Raw genomic sequence first — 22,083 nt, forward strand, 5'->3', positions numbered from 1 at the left:
GAGGGTGGTTTGAGGAAGTCCATGACCTTCCCCCTGACCTCACTGTTCTGGGAAGTCAGCAGTGTGCTCTTTGCTCACGGCGCTCTGTGAGCAGCCCAGGAGAGCCAGGCAGCTCAGGTGGCGGAGGGCAGTAGGTTGATGACAATACCTTGGTTCCAGTGGGTCTGAACACTGACCTCGGGGTAGACAGGGAAGGATCCAGATCCCGGGCCACATGGTCACCTCTGAGTATCTGCTGGCTTGAGCCCTTCCAAGTAGCCAGAGTACAAGCCGATACTCTGGCAGGGCAACTCAACTCCGAGTCTGGCCTAGGTAAAAAAAAAATTTTTTAACAAAGAGATTCTATTTATTTGATAGAGGGTGGGGAGCAGGGAGGGAGAGAATGAGCAGGGGGTGAGGCAGGCAGAGGCAGAGGGAGAAGCAGGTTTCCCGCTCAGTGATGTGGGATTCGATCCCAGGACCCCAGGGTCATGACCTGAGCCGAAGGCAGACACTTAACGACTGAGCCCCCCTCCGCCCCCCCGCCAGGCCTGAGTGACTCGATCAATGGGCCTTCTGTCCCGGTGGAATTAAAGACAAGGCTACTCCCAATGTCAGAGTGTTTGCTTTATTTAAATCCTGAGGTTAAAAATAAAACTGTTCCAAACGGTGCAGCAGATGCTTTTAGAAAGGAATATGTCTTGGGATACAAAAGTTTCTCACCCCCACTGCGCAGGTGGGTGTTGGTATTTGATGTGCTTCTGGGTAATTCTTTGGCAGGTAAGAATGCAACAGGTCCCCAGACCCACTATCCCCTAAGGCCTTGAGAACTGAGGATTCTTCAGTGAAAGCGGGATTCTGATTCGGAGGCCGCCCAAGGGAGGCGTGGATGTTGCTCAGCGGCGTCCCCCAGAGGCAGGAGCATCTCTGGAGAAGATTCACCATGAGGTTCTAACGAAGCCTGTTCATTGGCCATGTCTCCTGAAAGCTAAACTATTGTTTTAAAAAAGTGATTAGGAGGGAAAAGGCATGATTAATTCAGTCTTTCCTGTCTCCTAGGAAGAATCACAATGCAATGAAAAAAAAAAAAAAAACCCTCCAGGTTTCCACTAAGAAATGTCTTTTGCTAAGTGTTTTGTAAACATGACTGACTGGCTCACTGGTCTCGGCAAGGCGACCCCTGGTTCTCTGAATCGCGGACGCGTCTCTGCTTTCCTTTCAACCCCGGAGCCAGGGGTAGGGATCTCACTTGTAGTTATGAAGGTGGACTTTAAAAAATGAAACTCCCCCCAAAACTTATAAATCAGCAGACATCTATCTAACCAGTATCCCGTAAAGCACTCTGAGACGTCACCCCGGCCCCCATCGGGATTTCCTTCCATTTGAGTCTAGAATGGCTTACCCACACAGAGAGGGGAGAACTGAAGACTTTCAGCAAAACCTTCCCCTTGATTTTTTTAGTTACGTTATGTGGCTTTTCCTTTTCTACTTTTCAAACCCTGGAGGGTTTTTTGGTTCTAGATTCCTTCTTGGTCTAGTTGACCTGGAGTACAGTGGGCTCCGGTCACGTTCTCAGGCAAGGTTGGTTAGTGGCCCCTGAGGCAGAGGTGAACAAGACAGCGGGATCAGTGTTGTAAAGCGAGCAGCTGTTATTCAGAGAGCTGGGCCAGCGGGGGCTGCCAGAGTTTTGCTTTGTTGTTTTGTTTTGTGTTGTATAGTGATCTGGGGTCCCATTGATGATTTCTATTATAATTCCGTCTACTGGCTGGGGCTAATAGTTAATAGTTGACTAATAGTTAATAGTTAACCAAGAGTTAATAGTTGATCTTCATTGTCATCTGCATTTTTTTACATAAGTATCCCAACCCCAAAAAACCTCAGTGGAGCCGGGAAACTGTTTAAGATAAAAATAAAGCTATTCGTACAAATCACGCTAGTCGCATAATGCATAGTAAACCTGAGCTCGCATGGCAAAGTACCGAGGGGAAAAAAGAGTCGGTCCAGCACGAAAATAGGCTGCGGAGTCAGAACGTGACTGCTGGGGGAGCGGGCAGTCCTCTGAACGACTGTAGTCAACGTTCCAGGGGGTACACACCACGAGGGGCCCCTGCTCTTCGGGAGGAGTGGCTCTGGGCCGGCTTCGCAAGAGCCAAGTGGTTTTTAAGCTGTAGTTGGTCCCCTGCCAGGCTGAGTGACAGAGGTTCACCGGGGGGCTTGGATGGAATGTTCCAGGCCTTTCGCACGAAACTCAGGAGCAGTTAGCTGCACAGGATGGTGAGGACACCATCAGCTGGCTGGTCTCCACGGCATCCTGGGAAAGCATTCAAAACAAGACCCCAGACTGTTCTGGGTTCTCTTCTACTAGTTTCCTTCTTGTGGTAAACCACGCATCCCGATTACCCTTCCTAGAGGAGAGGGTGGGCTCCAAGGCGGGATAACTTGCTCTGGAACAATCCTCAGGCCGTGTGGCACACCTGTGAGGACATGCATGAGGCCAGGGAGTCTCTGGGAGCCTGCCTTGCTGCTGAGCACAGTCAAGGCCTTGGCCACTGGGACATGCAAGGACCCTGGTGGTTTTCTGCCAGAGGTGGCTGGTTGTGCTAAGGAAAGAGCGTGAGAGGTTTGGCTTCTCTCAGCGTTGATCTCTCCGGAAGGTTCTGTTCACAACCCCCTCCTCCGCTCTGCCTAAGCTGACTGCAAGTGGCCAAGCCCCCTATCTGAGGGGAAGCTCTGAGCCCATCATGGAGGTTACTTCCCCCCACCCCTGCCCCACGAGTCGCCTCTGCTGGGTGGTGGCTGCGGCATCTGTGCCTGACCCGGTCTGGGGGCCCTGACCTGTACTGAGCTCTCAACATCAGCCTGACCAGGACTGTGGGGGACAGAATGAAGCTTCCATGTGGTAGGACCTGACTGGTCACCAGAGACCAGCTGGGGGATGGGCTCAGATCCCAAGACACCCTGCCCAGCGCGCTCCCTCATCCCTGGCTGAAGTGGGCCCCGTCATCTGATGGCCTGCTCACCTGTGAAGCGTCCGAGCCTTCAGGCTCTGGCCCCAAGAGGCCATGGAGGGTGAGCTCCCTGCGGCGGGAGGAGAGAAGGGCCACAGACAACAGGAAGTGGGCAGACGGGGTGCTGGGGAAGACGGGTGGGGAGTGGGGACCAAGCAGTGAACTCCAAGCAGATCCATGATTTATGCCTGTTGTACTCGAGTTACTGAAGACTTCTGCTGAGAAGGCCCGGATGTCTGGAAGTGGTTCTTACCCTGATTAGGATCATTAGTAAACATGTCTGCGGACGAGGCAGCAGCTCTTATATGACAAACAGAGACAGCCCAGGAGCTCAGTAGCGAGTCCTAAGGGCCACACTCAGGGCTGCTTTGTGGTCACGGTGTCGCCCGTCTGCGCAGACAGTCGCTGCAGGACGTGTCCTCTGTGTGGTGGCTTCGGTTTCCCCAAGCATCTTTGGTTCTGATTTCTAGGCCGATGTTTTCAACTACTGAGGGGCCTGCCCGAGAGAAGGGCTTTGTGTGAGGACAGGACATCCCAGACAGAAGGGCCGGGAAGAAAGTGCACCTAGAGGCCCCTCCGGAGTTGCTGTGCTTTGGAGTAACCCTAAATTTAGTGTGGCAGGAGGGGACAGAGCCTGACGGAAGAGGCTGGTGGGGGCTTTGGGAGAGCCCCTCCCCCCACCTCAGGCGCCCTGACTCTCCTGACGGCCCTGTGGCCTCCTCTGCGGGGGAAGAGGGCCTTGCAGCCTGAGGACTCCCAGGGTCTGGCCAGGACATCCCGGCTCGTGGTCACCCAGGGTCCCTGAGCCCCCGCTGGGCAGAGTGCGCGGCATTTCTCTCCACGGGCAGAAGCTGGGATCACTGACGCCGGCCTGTGCAATTTTCCATGGGAGGCCGGGAACCAGCATGGCTCCGGGAGAGGCTGAAGGTTCCTGAGTGTTTAAACCTTTGGCAGAGTGTCCCTTTGGGTGTGAGGACAGTTGGGAAACGTTGCTTGAGCCCTTAAAAGCCATGGGGGCTAAGAGTGATGGTGTACAGTGCCGAGTACACGCGCTCCAGACGGCGTAGTGCTGAGGGGCGGCCGGAGGCCTGTCTCCCAGAGTCACACATGGGTCACATACGGAGCCGATGCTTTTTTTTTTTTTTTAGTGCTTTATGTGACAGGTGAGCAAGAGTAGTGTTTCCTGTGGATAAAGTGAAACTATCAGAATCTAGAATCCAGGTGCTTGAGGCTACAGGAAGTCACTTCCATCGTAGATCACAGGCCTGTCAACCGTCAAGTGATAAAACACTTTCTTGGAGACAAACCTGAGGAAACAGAAGTGGAAAAGGAGGGTGTCACTGGGAGTGCCGAAAGCCGGGGGGCGGCGGTGGCTTCTGGGGCCTGGCTGGGCGTGTGTGGGGGCTGCGTGCCTGTGGGCTGGTCGGGGAGCCTTTTGGGGGAGCAGAGGCCTGGGCCCCTCGCCCCATCTCCTGTCTGTCCAGCAGAGCTCTCCCCAGGCCTAGGTCTGGGGAACCTTCCCTGGGGTTTGGTACACAAACACACGAACACCTACTCTGAAGCCGTGGGGGGACCTGGGGACTGCGGGGGAGCGGCGCAGGGAGTGGACTCTGTCACGAGGTTTCTGGAGGAGGCAAGTATGGATCTCAGCCCCGCTGGGCACCAAAATCCATCTTGCCATCCATGGTTTAGAAATCCCCAGCACGGAGTAAGGTCGGGGTGGGTCACAGCACCATGGCTGCCTCTGGTGGGAACCAGGAGCCTGCCTGGGGCATGGGATGGCGTTCTGCCCTGAATGCGCCTCCCCTCGGCCTCTCCGACAGCCTGCCGGGAATCTCGGTGATGTGGTGACAGTGCTCACTGGCTTTGCAGAGACAGGGCTCTGGGGCCTTTGGAGCTCTGAGGGCAGCTCTCTGGATACCCTGGGCCTGTGCCCCATGAGTCCAGCAAATTCAAGGTATGTTTGGGCTCATGGGGATGTGCAGGGGAGGAGCGGGAGAGGGGGAAAGTGGGAAGCGCCTTCTCTCAGCCCCTCCTTTGGCAGATGGCCTTGGCCATAATCCCTAGGTGTTCAAGGCCGGGCTGTGCTGAGGGGGGTGGCACAGCTTTCCCCTCGAGTACCCCGGCCAGTTACTCCGCCTAAAGCCAAGTGCCCCATGTGGGGGGATGTGGGCACTAGCTCAGGGCCCCACACAGGGAGGGATGTGGCTGGGTGCTGGTCAGGCAGGGCTCCTAAAATAGGCGGCCCCGACAAAGGGCTTATGCTGAAGCCAGAAGACTTGGGTGGGTCTTTACCCAAGGGATGGGTCCCTGCAACCTTAACCGCCCCGTCTCATGTCTCCATGGAGTGGGAGCCCAGGCTCACGGCGGATCTCAACCAACGGGCTCCTCTCCCCAGCTTCCTTCCTCGGCGTCCCCTCCAGCCTGTCTGTCTTCATTCCCAACTTCCTGCCCCCCAGGCCTTCACTCCTGGACCTGGATCTGGGGCTTCGATGCAGCACTTCCCCAAGACCGTGCACCATGCTCCCGCTGCCACGACACGAAGGCCTAGGGCCTCCCCCACACGGCTCTAGTCCTGGCCTTCATTTCTTGCTTGTTTGCCCACTCACCCACGCACCCATCCGCTCACCTACCCTTCCTTCCCCTTCCCTACCCTACCCTACCCTACCCCAGCCTTCTCTTCCTTCTTTCCTTCCACGTTTCTACGGAGCCCCTCCTTTGGGCTGGGCAGTCAGAGCCCGGACATCCGAGAGAGGCAGGAGGGCATAGTGGTTAAATCCAGAGGCTGGAGGCAGGCCCTCTGGGTTCCAACCTGGCTCTACCACCACCAGCTGTGTGACCTGGGAGGTGTTAGCCCCTGGTCCTCAGTCCCTTGGCGGCACCATGAAGGGAACAGTAGTTCCTATCACCTGGATGTGCCGTGGGGCTTAAGTGAGTTAGTAAGAGTGGAGGGTCGGGGACTCACGTGACATGTGCTAAGACTCTGTAAGTACTAGCCTGTGTCTCAATAAATCGGTAGCAGACACTAGACCACCACAGTATAGGGCTCTAAAAAAAGAGAAGCTATTAATAATAAATTACTGATAATTAAATAGTTTCTTCTAAACGTCCACCCCAGGTCTCGCAGCCAGGTGGCAGGTGAACTCTTCCGGATGCTTACGAGTGAGATGGCCCTACCTGGAAAAGGTGTTGTCGAAGATGAGCATGTAGATGCCCGGCGTGCGGACCTTGAGCTGGCCCTGGATGTTCTCCTTGTGGGAGCTGCACCGGGTCGTGGGGATAAGGACCTGGGAGGGAGAGCACATCAGAACAAGTGTCACAGAAGCTGAGAAGGCCTGTGGGTCCTCTGGGCAGACCCTTTATTTTGGGGACAGAACTAGGCCCAGGGAGGGTCGAGTTCCTGTCTGACATCGCAGCTGAACAAGGTTGGGGCGGGGATCAGTCCCAGGACTGGGGTTGGGGATATGCCTGGATCAGTCCTAGGAATAGGAGGTACATCTGGGATCAGTCCCAGGAGTGGGGGGGTATGCTGGGATCAGCCCAGGAGTAGGAGTGGTACCTCGGATCAGTCCCAAGACGGGGGGGATCTTCTACATTCCCTGCATTTGCTGATGACCTGGGGTAAGGGAGGAGGCTGTGGGCCTCACTCAGAATCATGAACCCCTCAGCGCCCCAAGAGGAGTGGTCCCCAGCCTCCTCTGACCACAGCCCATGCCAGAATGTTCCACCACCTGGAGGAGCAGGCCTTTTTTGGCTTCAGGAAGCCGGGGTGTATTTGAGGTGAAATCTATCTGTCTGGCTCCTGCTGGGCCTTGTGCTGCCCGGGGTAAGGGGTGTTTCACAGGACAGGCAGAACCCCTGCCCACTCCCGTCTCTTCACAAGCATTTTGTGAAGCCACTGAGCCCTGCCCACTCTGGCCTAAACAGACCCGGCCCCACCTGTGGCTTCTCACTTGGCCCCAGCAGGCTGCCTCTCCTGCCGCCCCCCTGCAGGTCCATGGGCCCCACGGCCCTCTCATCTTTCTAGGCATCAGCCTGAGCCTCCTATTTACCCTCTGCCTTCCCCAAGAATGAGAGATTAGTTCCAGGAAATGGCTGTTTTCTCAGGACATGTTCTAAGGACCTCACTGTTGGGAGGCAAAGCCGAGCGCAGGGTGAGTGCTGGACGGGGCCGGGTGTGTGTGTGTGTGTGTGTGTGTGTGTGTGTCTGTGTGAGTGTGTGGGGGGGTCTGTCCTCTGGATGGCCAGTCTTTCTCACGAGGGTAACGTCTGCTACCTGCTGACCAGCTAAGACACTGTATAAAACTAAAGGTATGGCCGGGTGCCTGGCTGACAGGAAATGAGGAAATGGGAAATAAGACAGAGCCAACTGAAACTCAGAAGCATTTTAGAAGTGATCAATACCCCAGTGGGTCTGGTCTCAGAAAGCCTCCTTCAGCCGCCTACGTAGGCTGACTACACGTGAGAGGTCACACAGACAGAGGCTTTGCAGACCACGGCTAACACCGAGCAACTTGGGAGCTCCTCGCGTGGTGGGCTGCCCCAAAAGTGAGAATTTTAATTCTTTACAAAATTAAGTGCTGCCCCCTCCTCAGAAACACAGCTTTGTGAAATTCCATTACCTATTCCCTTTAAACATTTTTTTACCCTGAACAAAATGACTGAATCCAAAATGCTACTAACGATGTGATGGCTTTTTCAACTTACGCTTGAATACAGAGGCACGTTTCTGGAAACCCTACACGTTGGCCACAGGGTTCCTAACGTGAAGTTAAGTTTCCACAAAAGGTTCTGACCTCAAAGATCTTGTGGTTTAACAGAGAGAGCAGACGAAAAAAACGTTCAGTTCTAACAGTGAGCGTGTTGTGGGGGCAGAACTCGGAGGGGAGCCCACCCCAGCCCTGGGGGAGGAGGGGAGAGAGGCGCAGGAATCCTGGAGGAAGGGATGTTCAGCTTGGATGAGGTGGGTAGTTCGAGAGAGGCCTGGCTGTCCTAGGCAAAGGGAAAAACATCTTCAGAGACATTGGAGAAGACCTAAGATTTACTCTCCCAAGAGATAACCAAAAAGAGACAGAATGTACAAGACACTGGACATCAGGCAACAGAGGACAGTGATCTCTGAGGGAATAGGTGGGCCCCACACCTGCTTCGGCTCACCACTTTCCGATGAGAAGGGAGCAACCACCAGAGGGGACATACAGAAAACAAACAGTAAGATGGCAGACTCAACCCTAACCAATCAATAAGCACATTAAATATAAACAGTCTATAATCCCAAGTAAAAGGCAAAGGCGATCAGGCTGACCCAACCCTCATCATGCCCATAAGCAGAGACAATTTAAATATAAAGACACAATAGGTTAAAAGTAAAAGCATGTTAAAAAGATATACTGTGGTAGCACTAATCCAAAGAAAGCTGGATTGACTACTATCAGACAAAATAGATTTTATATCAAGGGATGTGGCCAGGGGTAACTTCATGACAAAGGTGTGCATGCATCAGGAAGATGGACCAACCCTTCACACTGATGCCCCTAATGAAAGCTTCAAAAACATGAAGCCAAAAGAGGTAGGATTCCAAGGAGAAATAGATAAATTTACAATGACCAGTTGTATATTTCAATGCCCCTCAATAATTGATGGAATGACAGACAGGAACTCAGTAAGAAGATGGAAGCTTTGGAGAACAGTATAGTATCAACTAATTCAGCCCAAGTGGCATTTATGGAACATGCCACCTGACTGTGGCAGGACACACCTGCTTTTCGAGTGTGCTGGGAACACCCAGTAGGCCATCTTCTAGGCCACCAAAAAAAACCCAAAAAACAAAAAAACCCCAACCAAACAAAAAAAAAAAACCACAAACCCACCTCATAGTTAAAAGGATTCAAGTTCTATGGCCTGTTTTTTGAAGACAATGGAGTTAAATTAGAAATAAACACATCTCTGGACCAAAAATATGTGTAAACTAAAGAACACACTCTTAAATAACACATGGGTCAAAGAGAGAGCACACATCAAAAGGGAGATCCCACAGGCACAGGAGAGAGCATAAGCAGTGTGTTCCCGATAACCCAGGACATTTGCACTGGCTGGGAGCTGGTGGTGGTGAGGGAGTTGGAAGGGCCAGAGACAAGCCTGGAGGGGAAAAAGATACCTGAGGATGCACTCTGGGTGGGATCTGGGGCTAGCCCCTTCTATGCTTGGTCTCATTACATTCTACTGATGTTCTGTTGTATTCTAATTCCACCTGGGGCTGAGAATTCTGGGAGGTTGCAAGGTTGGGTCTGCTTCCTGGGTCTGTAACCTAACAATGCTGAGCCTGGGCACTTCGGCAAGCACAGGTGGGGGGAGGAGCTGCTGGCCAGGAAGTCTTGCTGTTTACACAGGGGCGTCTGGGCACCCCAGCCCTCAACCTTGGCATTTACTACCCTGACTGTAAAGCAACAACCGAGAGCTCGTTAGGCAGATCGCCTGAAGAGGGTATGTCTACGACAATGTTTCATTTCTTTAGAACATTCTAGACCATAAACTTTTCATTCATCTCAGTTCTGGTATTCTCACCATGGTCAAAATCTATGAGGTCATCTCTGGTGCCAAAGCTCACGCAGCCTAGGTGGTGGGGAGAAGATGGGGGTGTGTGTGTGTCTGGAATAAACCTGAGGCAGGTCCCCGCTGGTTGAGCTCTGGGAGTACCTCCCACCAGCCTCCGGGGCCTCCACGGCTGAGCCCTCATCCATGCCACGGGTCTGCAAGACAGCCCAAGCTACTTTTATGGATACTTGGATGGGCTCCCGTGGGCCGGGGCTCTGGTGCAAAGTGAAGTTTCTATGCTGGATTGAAGAAGTGAGTCACAAAAGGCTACACAGACTAAGAGGGGGGTGGTTGCTGGGCGTTGGGGGCTGCAGAGTGACTGCTCGTGGGGATAGTTTCTTTGGGGGGGGGGTGATGAAAATGATCTAAAATTAGAGTGGCGACAGTTACACAACGCTGTGAATACACCGTATGGCTTAAATGGGTCGATTATTTGGTATATAAATTATATCTTTAAAAAGCTGTCTAAAAAAACCCACAAAGTTAAGGTTCTTACTCCCGGTCCTGGTTCCTCCTCTGACTCTCTGTGGCCGCAGATGGGCTGTTGAGTTTCTCCAGCCAAACATGGGTCCTCTGCCCAGAGAGAGGGCAGGGCCTGGGTCCAGTTCCCCACTCACTCCCCAGGCTTCAGGACAGGGTTGGCACACGCGTACCCTCAACTCCCGGATGGAACATCTCTTTAGTCAAGGGTCTTCCCAAATTCCCAGCTTCTAATCTCAGTGCCGAGGCACGACCTTGACCGAGGAAGTATTCTGGAGAGGAGGTGGCTCTGGGGGGCTGGGCAGTGTCTGCTGGGCGCTGTTGGGGACGGGCTGACCTCATCCGTGCGGCCCCCTCTACGCTCCTGGTTTGGCCCAAGGCCTCCTCCCCTGATGGCTGTTCCCCGGGTGCCTGGCCACCCTCAGCTCGACACTATCTGGAACCGTGGTCGTCTGTTCACTGGGGGCGAGGGGAGGGCTCTTTCTTCAAGAGCAGAGCCACGTTGTCCCTTCTCTTCCTAGCTCTGACAGGTGCCAACAGAGCCCAGGGTTGAGCAGAACTTGGCAGGTGACTCTGAGCAGAAGGCAAAACCCCTGTGTCTACACCTCCACAATCACACCCTTGAGCGCTGTCACTTTCTCTGCACGTAAGCCTGTAAGACCCAGGCTGGTCAGGGGATCCTGGCGGAGTCCCCCAGACAGAGGCTGAGGACGTGGCTCTGGGAGCAGGTTCCTAGGCTGATGTCTACCCAAGGCTCCTCAGGCACGAGAAACAGCCATCCCATGGCTGGCTGAAGGCAGAGGGCACCTGACCACCAGGCTCGCTTGCCCTGTCTATGGGCGCCTTCTGCCCCCTGGTGGCCACTCTGAGAAACACACTGGCCGTCCAGACTCCCAGAGGCCATCTGAAGGCTGACGAGGAAGGCTCCTCCTCCAGGTCTCTGAGGCCCAAATCCTGGTAGGAACCACACGGATCTCCCAGGGCCATGAGTGACTGAGCAAGGGGAGAGGCCCAGGGCTCAGCCACATGTGGGCAGGTGGCATGACAAAGGCCCCCGCCCGAGCCCCCTGCAGCCGGCGGCCCACACGCCAGAGGGAATCAGGGCTAGCCTCACGCACACTGCACGGGAGTTTCCTTCCACGTGACTTCAAGTTGTTCTCCCCCACTTTGCTTCTTGCCACTGCTGGAACATGGACATTTCTACACGGTACAGCAGCCTGATGTCCACCCTAAGCTCCCGGCTGGCCTCACCGGTCCTTCCACCAACGCTGGTTCAAATGGGACTCGAGTTTCCACCCAAACGAGCTCTGCCTCCCCTTGTACTGAATCAGCCACCTGCCAAGTCCTGCTCGCCCTTCTGTTCTGGGCTCTGGACCCCACCCCATCCTTTCTGCTCTGGCTCCCAATCCCTCGAGCTAAGCCCATGACTTTCAACCTTGGCTGCTCACCAGACTCACCCAGGTCCCTCTAGGTGTGGAGTGGTGTGGCTGTGGCCTTGGGAGTGGGTGTTTCTAACATGTAGCCAAGACTGGGACCTGCAGTGCAGGCCATCGCCAGCATCTCATGTTTAGACTGTCTTAGGACTTTATGGACTGGGATCTGCCACCACGACTTCGAGCCCCACCGCCCCAGTGCACAATGGCCAGGTGTCTCTGAGGTGAGATGCCAAACACCCCAAGTTCACGACACCCTTCACGGTGACCTGTTCTTGCTCTGCATGGCTCTGTGAACAAAATGACCCTGAGACTCGGTTGATCTATATCCTCTGGTGATCTGTCCCCAAGTCAGACAGAAGCTGTCTGACAGAGGAGCAACCTTCAGAGACCTGAGGACAGCACTGTCCATCGTCTAGACCTTTCCCTCCTCAAGCTGGCTAAGGTCAGGTGCTTTGCCTGCCCCGTGGGATACAGCCCAGAGGGCTTGTCCTCCTGCTTTCTCCACGTGTCCTTCTCATGGCTGTAGCCCAAACAGTCCAGGTGAGGCCTGCCCAGCAGAAGGCAGGATTGGCTGCGACCCTACACTCGGAAAGGTCAGCCCAAGCCCCCTGTGGGGAGCCGGCTTACCTTACACTGATCCAGCGGTGTGTCCTCTGCCTCCTGGAAGACCACACTGAAGGAGATGCTCTTGGGGTCGGAGGAGAAGACCCAACTGATGGTGAGGCCTGCCTCGGCCACGGTGATGGGGATGACACTGTAGGTACTGGACCGCACGAACAGCTCCCTGTTGCTCTCCCCAAAGTTGGCGATCTCGTCCACCGTGAGAGGTAGTTTTATCCTAAAATCCAAATGCAGAGAGGGCCCTGATCAAACGGGCAATGTGCCCGAGCCCGCTGGGAAGTTCACCTGTGGCTCAGAGATGGGAGGGGAACATTGTTCGATGTGTTTGATTACGGGAGAAGCCGGGATGTGTAGCTCCCATCCACGGAGAGCGCTGACCAGGTGCTGGGCATGGTATCCGGCACTGGGGACACAGAAGTCAAACATGGGGATGACCATCCTTGCCTGCGTGGGGCTGGCATGTCCCCAGAGGCGGCCGGAGGTGAAGGCCGGCCTGAGGTGCTCTGTGCCCCCACGCATGGGAAGCGGCTAGAGGCCTTAGCTTTCAAGAGCCCTCCCGAAGCTTCCAGCTGCCCAGCTGGCCGTCTCCTCTCTCCAGGTCCAGGCTGCCCTCTATGTTAACTGACACGGGCAGGAAGCACACCCATCACTAGAAACTTCCTGCCCTCTCGGCCGTCCCTCTTTTCGATGGAAATCTGTGCCTGCGGGAAGTTTCCAAGGGTCACCCTGGCTTTTCTTAAATGGGTTCCAGTACCTGCCCTGCTTCCTGTCTGCTGCGGGGCTCACCTCCTCGTAAGCCTGAGGTTCCTCCTCTGCCCATCTGCTGCTGGGTGTGAGGAGGGCCTCACAGGATGCTCTGGGAGTGAGTGAACTGGCTGTCCCCCTGTAGCTGCCTGTTCCTGACTGAGTGGCGCCCCCTCCTGGACAGTGCACGCTAGCGCGGCCTTGGGTGGTGGTGTGGCTTTGGGCTAGTCCCACCTCCTTAGCTCTGAACCGGGAAGGTGGTGGCCGGGGCCTGCCAGGCCCTCTGCCTGCAGGCTTCATGTACCAGCTCCACGGCTGCGTCAAAAAGCTCGATGCTCCCATCTCACACGAGGAAGCCAAGATCCAAACGGATTAAGAAACTTGTTCCGGGCCCACCCAGGTCGGATCTGAAGCCACTACCTGCCCCCTACACCAAACTGCCTTTTGCGGCCAAAATCTACTGTCTCCCTTCGTGTAGCAGTGGAAACTAAAGCTCAGAGAGGTTACGAAACTCGCCCAAGACTGCACAGCAAGTAAGTCATGGGGCTGAGAGTTCCGTCTGCCTTCGAAGCTGTGGAGATGGGTGGAAATATTCCCCGGGACTATGCTAATGGAAGAGAAGCCAAGGATGAAAACACCCAGAACGCTCTACAGAGCAGCCCTGACAAAAATCATTCCACTTTCGTGAAAATTTAGTTCGATGTCACGTTTTCCCATGGGTTCACCGAAGCCTCATTTCTGATTATGGTGCAAAAAGCCCTGCCCAGTGTTCACGATTCTCAAGAATCTCAGAGTAGGCAGAAGGGCCCATTTTGGAAAAGAGGTCTTTCTTGTAAGATGGAAATCTTACTGCAAGGCCACGTGAGCTGTCATCCTGACAGAAGTCTCCAATGATGCTGGGCCATTTTATAATTTCATGTTCCAGAATTTTCCCTTTGCACTCAGTCCCTTGGATTGTGCTTCTAGTCTTTTCTTTTTCTTCCTTCCTTTTTTTTTTTTTTTTTTTTAACCTTTCTAGACCTGATCTGTTCACTGGGAGGACGATACTCAGTCTCCCCAGAGGAGAGGCTAATAAAAATAAATCAAGGGTTTGCCATCTCTGCTCAAATATAATCTTCTTTTTTTTTTGAGAGACAGAGAACACGAGTGCAGCAGGGGATGGGGTGGGGAAGGAAGCGGGAGGAGAGAAAGAGGGAGAGGGAATATTAAGCAGGCTCCTTGCCCAGCTTGAAGCCCAACATGGGGCTCCAGCTCACTACCTTGAGATCATGACCTGAGCTAAAACCAAGAGTCAGATATTGAACCAACTGAGCCACCCAGGCACGCCTCAAATATAATCTTAAATAAAAGGAGCCCACTGTCTACAGAACTCACATCAAAAATGTAAATTCTACTGGTTTCCCTGCTCTGCCCTGTCCCTCCATAGTCATTCTCCACATGGCAACCGGAATGATCTTTTTTCAAATGTAAATTACATTAAGTCATCGTTCTGTTCCAAACCTCATTTTTGGGCTCCCCCTTCTCTCAGATTAAAAGCCGAAGTCCTCACAATGGTCAACAAGGCCTGATGTGACAGGTGCCCCCTTCCCTCTCTGACTCAGTTTCTCTCGTTCTCTCTGCTTCAGCTGCGCTGGCCGTTTCCCTGTTCCTTGAACATGGCAGATACCATTCTGCCCCAAGGCCTTTGTACCAACTGTTCCCTCTGCCTGAATGCTGTTCCATCCCTACGGTCTTACCTCCTTAGTGCCACTTTATTCAAGATCACTCTACTTTGTTTCCTTTCCAGAGCCATAGCACCTTGTAATGCACGATGTAATTCACTTGTTTACTTACATCTATGGTCCACCCTTGCTGGAATATGAACTAAACATGAGGGCAGGGATCTTTGTTACTGATGTACTCCAAGGACCTAGAACAGACCATACCTGCTGCCTCCTAGGTGCTCGGTATCGGTGAATCTACTCAGTGACTATTAAACCATCATGCAGCCTTTAGACACAACCCAGGAGAGAAAGAACAGGATAAGTGAAAATACGCAGTTGTAAGTCTTAAAAGACTGTGAAGTAAGATGCAGAACGTTTTCTTTGTATAGAAAATGATGTACATACTTATTTTTAAAAACTGGAGAGCTCTACACCGAAGCGGTTTGCTTGTCTCTCTTTTCTTTTCTTTCTTTCTTTTTTTTTTTACAATGAAAAAGTACTGCTCTTACAGTAAGAGAACAAACCAAAGTTATTTTCAAAAAAGCAGCACACAAGGCACAGGGGGCGTGAGGACGGGATGGCTATGGGGGCGCGGGGAGCTTCGGAGGGTGAGGGACCTGCTCTCGCTCTTCACTGTGGTCACATGGGGGCGACACTGTTCTGTTCCAGACCTGGGACCTTCCCATCTCTGGCACAACTAGGATGTGCAGCCAGCTGGGCTTGGAGGTTGGCAGGACGATGGGTGATTACACTGTATTATTTGTCAGAATCTAAGCACCATGCATATAAAGAGGGAATTTACCTTATATAAATTGTACTAAACAAAAAAAAAAAAAAGAAAAAGAAAAAAGGACAGACATGAAGTCACCATTGGTGCCAAGTCAGAGCCTCTGGGGTGCTTCCAGCTCCTCCTCCCCTAGAGTGACAGCCTGGGGCGTCCTGCTCGGAGACCTGTCACTTACATCAGCTCTCCAGACTTCAGCAAGCAGATTTCGGCATCCTGTCCTGGCGGCATGTCTTCAGTGTCCTCAGGGGTTAGCGAGGTTGACATGGTGTCCCTGGAATGTCACCCACAAGAACACACAGCCATTTAGCCATTGGCACTCAGAGTCCCACATCCTAGGGGCCCCCAGCCTTGGAGCCGCGTAGCCAAACTCAGAATGCTCAGGGTCCTTCAGTCCCAGAGGCCATGGCAGAGGGGCCGGGGCTGAGCAGGCAGGACTGGGAGAAGCCAACAGGGCTGGCACGAGGTCTCTAGGGTCTTTCCGGTGGCCACGGGGAGGGGCTGCCTGCAACTTATATGGGCCACCCTCCTGTCCCACGCCAGTGGAACGCCATTAGCAGTGTCCCAGGGTCCTGTCTGGCCAGCGCCTGGCCGGGACTAGCCAAGCCTGCTCTGGCCCATCTCTGGGGAGCAAGGACACACACCCAGGAAATGGCATGGACCAAGAGCAAGCAGTGGGACGAAGCCACCTGGCCTCTCTCGCTCACCACCCACGGTCGGCTACACGGACAGCCAGCAGCGCAGACACGCCATGCTTCCGACCGTGATCCAGGTGGGAGTTGGGACACACCAGGGCCAGGGGCGGAGGGCACCATATGCTCCCTCTCAGAGAGCCCCAGCACACGGCAACATGAGTTTGAGGCTCTAGGAGGCCTGGCAGCAAAGACATCTACTGGATTTGAACTCCAGCGCTCGTGTTTATTGCATCATGGAACGTTTCAAATGCTTACTGAACTGCTTACTCTGGGAAGGCAGACTGCAGTCCCCCCTTTTCACTGACGGGACACGGGCGCCCAGGCAGCTCTGGAGACGCAAGCCAGTGCCCCACACCCTGACTCGAGCTCACCATCCATCCAAAGGCCCACGCTGGCTCGGCCAGTGGGCTTATGTGATCTCAGGGGCCTCAAGCCCAACCAGCTCGAGTGCCCCAGGCCTGGTCAGAGGAAACTGAGTCCAGAAAAGAAGAACCATTTGCCTCATGGACAATTGTTAACAAGGAACATCTCCCACCTAGCGTAGCTTTTTCCCAAATGTCACAATAACCCCTTCTCAACTGCCCTAGAGGGGTCTCCCCACATGTCTCTGGGGAAGGTCAATGTGCCTGCCTCCCTCCCTTCCTCCCCTGACAGGCACCCTTTGGGCTCTCACCAGATCAGCCCCGGAGACACTCGCCCGACCTCTGGGGCCCTCAAGGGAACTCGAGTGAACGCAGTCCAGCCCCACCCCTCCCACTGTGGTGCCCAGAGATGTCTGCCCGGGTCTGTGCTAGACACTGATGCCGGCATGCCCTCCCCCTTGGCAAAGGCTCTCAGTCGGCAACACACACACACACACACACACACACAGCAGCCCAGGAAAGGTTGGTGGCCAGCAGCAAGCATCCAGACCTCGTGCTCAGACGGCTCTGCCTCCACCACCTTCACACGCACTTAGGCACCACGTTCATGGCTCCCCTGGGAGTGCAGCCGTGACTTCTGCTGGAATATGACAGTGCTGTCTGGACTGTGTGGCGCACCACCCACAGCCTGGGACGGGCTCTGTAGGATTCCCCGGTGAATTCCTGCGCTCGCATGGGCTCAGGACCTAACCTAACACCATCCCTGGGGACACCAGAGATTCAGGACAGCCCAGCGGCCGCTGCTGCTCACAGAGCTTCTGCCTGGAGCGGCAGCTGTCACCTCTGCTGGGAAGGGGTCCCCAGTACCCGCTGCTCGTATTTCACTGCCCTCAACGGGTTGGAGTGTCCAACCTGCCTGCGGGGAGAGGCTACAGATGATCTACCACAGTCCACGTCCTGCGTCTGAGCCCAAGGCTCCCCAGTCAGGAGAACCCGAACGTCCACCTGAGGCCCCGGGGACCCTCCGTGTGGTGGCAGAAAGCGGGAGAGCAGAGGGGGCAAAACTCAGTGAGGCTCCCCTCAGCCCATCCCAGCTGTCACTCCGCTGTGGGGGCGGGAAGATCTCCCATGTGTCACTGTGTCACAGTGCGCTGGCAGGTACAGTCCCGTGCCACTAGTCTGGGGCCGCGACTGGGGCCGACACGTGGCCACCTGCAGCCCGCTCCCATCTGGCCTGCTCCTCCCTCCCACTCACCCCTGGGGCCCCCGTCTGTCACAGCCCTCCTTACGCTGGGCCGTACTTCGCTCTTTCGGGTGCTGTCTCCCCCAGACTGAGAATCACTTGGAAGTAGGGGTGGGCAGCAGCTGAGCTGTCCCTACCCTGCAGGACTGGCATGGAGTGGCTTGGCCCCTGCCACCTGCACGAATCAAACAGTGTAAGTGCCATGTGCTAAGAAACACGTGGAAATTTGGAAAAGGGTAGAGGAATGCTGACAAAGCCAAAGAGAGGACAGAGGTCCCTGAAGGATAAGGACTCCCCCAAGCCCTGCATGGAGTGGCAGACACGGGGTCAGCAGCGGCACACCCACCACAGACTTACAGGGTCTTTCTGCCCAGAGAGAGGCCTCTGTCCTCTTGGGAAAGCACTGAGCACAAGACAGGGTGTCACTGGACCAGGCCCGATGTCATGCTTGCTCTCCGCCAGGCCCAGCAGTCTCTCTGCCATTCAGCTCCCCTGTCCCTGCCCCATTCCCATCTGCTGTCATGCTGAGGCCACTGGGGGGTGAGACTCTGCTGTCAGGGCGCCGCTGTAAGGGGGTGGTTGTGGGGGCTGGCATGGGGAGGTACCAGGGCTACGGGATCACCAGACACCCACTGGCACCCCTCTGCCTGGCTGGGCCTGTCTGGGCAGTCCCCTTCAGCCCACAGTAAGTGGGGAAGCCCATCTTCACAAACACCCCACCCTTCGGGGGCTGAGCACAGGGAGCCCTGAGCCCTGGGGACTCTGTCTGTCCAGCTGGAGCTCCCTGGGGCTCCCGAGGGCAGGAGAGGCCATGTGGCTCTTGGTGGCGTCCTCTCTCCCAGGCGGTTCCAGTCTTGGGTTTATGACTAATGGTGACTCTAGGTGCCCATCCCTCCTCTGAGCTTCTCCCTTCTCTACGTGGAGGAGATGGAATCAGATGGACTCCGGGCTCTGCTTCAAGTTCAATGCTTGGCCTGAAAAAAGCAGTAGGTTCCAAAGGATTCTTCCCTTGGCCTTCTCCAGGCCTCCCAAGGAGCGCGCACCAAGAACATGCCTGACTTGCCCGCTGCCACTGAGGGCAAGCCCGGCCGTGGTTCCTCTTCCTCCCCAGCCTGGTCCTTGACCTCCTCCCTGCTCACCTCCTCCCACGGCTCTTGAGACCACGGGCTTCCAGATCCCCCCTCCTTCTCCCAGGAGAAACACAATCACAGAACATCAGTGTGAGACGCTGATCAAGGGATCAACCTACCCGCCCCCCACCCACTGACGGCCATGGATATGGGAGCCTGAGGAGCCAAGATGTGCCCAAGGCCACTTAGGCCTGCCTCAGGTCACTTGCCTTCATCCTTGTGCAAAGTGCGAACACCGTATGAGAGGAAGGTAAGTAACATTCGACGGAACAGACTCTGAAGCTGTGGTTGGTTCTCTTGCCTTCTCCGGCACAGAGAGAAAAGATGTCGGAACCCGTCACCCCTTCTCCTCCTCCAGCTCCCCCTCTCTGGCCATGATGACAGACAAGCCCTCATTACCTGTAAGTAGGTGCTTCCCAGGGTAGGTCCCCAGCCTCTCCCGGCCCTGGCTGAGGCCCCCAGCGAGGCGGGCGTGGGTGGGTGATGTGTGCCGAGGGTAAGGATTAGAGGCACAGGGGTTTCTTCTCGATGGCTTTTCGAATCTTGGGTCACGACCCACTGAGTGGGTCACAAACCAATTTAGGAAGCCATGACCCACACTAGAAGAAGTTGAATAGAAAATGCCTAAGCAACAGTATACTGTGTGTTGTCAGGGGCAGTGTTGCATCATGGGGCTCCTGCTTTGCTTTCATGTCCCCATGCACGCCCCTGGGTAGTCAGGTAAAAGCAGACGGAAAACTAGCTTGGGAAGGACGGGGAACAAAAGCACAGCCACTAGGGGGCACCCTCTCTCCTGCCAGCACCATTTCCTTCGGTTGCCACTGGGGGGCTTTCCTGAGACGTTGAGACCCATTCTGTGCGCCCACAGCGCCCTTCCTTCCTCCCCTTGCTCTGGCCATGTGAGCATCCAGCTGCCGATGGTGACCGCTGATGGCATGTCACCCTTTCCTGCTGAGCTCCCGTCCCTGAGCCCGGGGTCAGGAGAGCTGACCTAGTCTTGGGGAGCACACATCTGGGGCTGGTCATCCCGGCACCCCCACAGATCCTGCCCCTCACACTGTCTAGGATCAGTCAACGTCCAGATTACATCCTTGACAGTGAGCTGGCTTTCTGTCCCACAAGTCCCCACACAGAGGACATAAACAAGGCTCCATTTGAGAACCACGTGGGGATAAAGCGGTGTCCGCGGACAAGGCGGATGGTGAGCCAGTCCCTGGCAATGCAGCGCAGGGGTCTGTGCCTGCCTGGATGAGGGGTCACGGGGGACGGGGCGGGGTCCCCTGTCTCCATGGCTGGAATCTACAACAGCTCCCTCTTGCAAACTGAAATGCCTCAGCTACTTCTTCATGTAGTTACGGTACCACGTCAGCCCTGCAGACTGCCGGGGGTGGGGAGGGGCAGATCCTAGGCTGTTGGGTCGGCAGAGGAAGAAAGGATGCCTAGGAAGCAACCCCGGCCCGCGCGTCTTAGTGACCGCCTTCCTCGGAGGACTCCAGCTGCTCCTCGGCCTCGCCAAGCAGCACAGTGAGAAGGGCTGCTTCGCCCGACTACCCAGGATCCAGGGGCCAGCGCAGTCAGCAGATGGCTCTATGTTTACAACACCCTGCCCCGTACAACAGCCACCAGCCTCACGGGGCCACCTGAACTCAGACCCATCACAATTTTCTGAAAAGCCAACCATTTGGCTTCTCAGTGGCACCAGCCACAATGCAGGGACTCAAGGGCCACTGAGTGGGACGGTGCCCACTCTCTGTGGGCTCTGGGGGCGTTTTCCCATTCGACTCTTAAAAGTAAGTTCCTGGTAGTTTTTCTTTCAGTCATTGGCTTCCTTTTTGCCTTTCAAAACCGGAGTGATGAAGAGCACTTCTGGTATTTTGATTTCTGAGTACTTAGAAACCATGGTCTGACCACAATACCCAAGCCCACATGCCCAGCCTCAGAACCAAGAGCCAGGCAGCACGGGGCGCGCCTCCCCAGCTCTGGTCAGAGCTGCCTTCTGGTTGGGCTCTTTTTCTGAGGCTTTTGGTCCAAACTCATCCTCCACGGCCCCCATCAGCCGCCAGCGCTTTGCACCAAGGCTTCTGCCAGCAGCAGGAACTGCCTCCATCCTGGGTCCTGGGACTGACGTCCCGCCTGGGGCTCTGCATCAGGAACATCAGGGGTTCTGGAAAAGTGGGCAGGTCAGCGCACTCTGACTTCAAGATAAACCCACAACGGGCGTGGCTGCTGCTTCCCATCTAGCCTTCCCCCAGTTCTAGTTAGAAAACGTTTAAGTATTCCAGGGGAAATCCAAGATATGTGGCTGGGCTGTTGCCCTTGACAAGTTCAGAGTTTTGTTTCAAAGAAAAGTAATGCCCTTGAAACACCAAGCGCTACGAACTGGCGGATAAGAAGATAACACTGGCACTAGGTGAAGTGGTTGAAATAAGCTTCTGGCCCCCAGAGGGTGAGTGGCTCCCTCCTCCTCCTGCGGTCTGGCTGCAAGCCTTCCAGTGGAGAACTTTCCGCTGGAGAATGGTGATGCCAAATACAGCCATGCTTTCTCAGACACACGAACCTTGGCTTGTCCCTAGAAAAGCTCATCTCTCGAAGTACAAGAGGTTCCAAAAGGAAAGGGTGGCTCACTCTGAAGGGGTGTCTTGCCTTAGAAGGTCTCTTTCAGAGGATGGGTGCTTTGGCCCACTGCCCTGCAGCATTTGGTTCGGCCCGTTCACTTGTTCATTGTCCATCGGCCCCTGCGTCCACCTACCAGCTGTCCAGAGGTGCACACTCTACAGAGTCTCATGGCTCCTGCCTCAGCGTCCCTCTAGCTCCCGCCTTCCGGGGCGTTCTTCCCCAGAAGCATCAGCATTCCTGGGGCAGGGAGACCAACAACTAGAACTGTGTTGTCACCTGGTGGTCAGTACCTGGGGTGTTCCAAGAGTGAGGACAGCCTCAGGGAGCCAGAGGACTCCGGGTCATGTGGGTTTAGGTGTCCACCTGGCTGACCTGTCCCCTAGCAGCACTCTGGTGCTCGGGAGACGAGAGAGACTTCAGTTTGTTTCCTGGAAGTGCCAGTTTTTTAGCTGTGTGCATGCGGGGCTGTCCATTTCGGCTAGGGCCCTCAGTGTTTCCACCTGTAAAATGGGGACAGTACCTACTCTGCAGGGCTGCTGTGAGGTTCCGGGGCTGTCACGCGGGAGCAGCAGGCATACCCCAAACCTGGGGCACAACATGGGTTTTGTGAGCTTGACAGGTCCCAATGGCTCCAAAGAGACATGATTAGTGAAGAAAACGATGTCACGGTACAAATGCCATGAGTCTT

The 22,083-nt window shown here is 55.0% G+C and overlaps 1 protein-coding gene across 2 annotated transcripts in view; it reads right to left on the reverse strand.

The window, feature by feature from the left end:
- Positions 1 to 593: 593 nt before the first annotated feature.
- Positions 594 to 22,083, reverse strand: part of FYCO1 (FYVE and coiled-coil domain autophagy adaptor 1) — a 71,036-nt gene continuing 49,546 nt past the window's right edge. Inside the window, exons 15-19 of one of the 2 annotated variants that reach the window (XR_009402348.1) lie at positions 15,528 to 15,623; positions 12,125 to 12,335; positions 6,165 to 6,274; positions 3,000 to 4,294; positions 594 to 972 (exon numbers count right to left, since the gene is read on the reverse strand). Coding sequence is in view for 1 of the 2 variants with exons in the window: in XM_059389556.1 (XP_059245539.1) it covers positions 4,219 to 4,294; positions 6,165 to 6,274; positions 12,125 to 12,335; positions 15,528 to 15,623 (493 nt within the window). In the remaining variant the exon portion in view is untranslated. Of the gene's footprint in view, positions 4,295 to 6,164; positions 6,275 to 12,124; positions 12,336 to 15,527; positions 15,624 to 22,083 lie in introns of both variants that reach the window. The other variant, XM_059389556.1, reaches the window with a different exon arrangement.

Source organism: Mustela nigripes, chromosome 2 (assembly GCF_022355385.1).
Source record: "Mustela nigripes isolate SB6536 chromosome 2, MUSNIG.SB6536, whole genome shotgun sequence".
NCBI lineage: Eukaryota > Metazoa > Chordata > Mammalia > Carnivora > Mustelidae > Mustela > Mustela nigripes.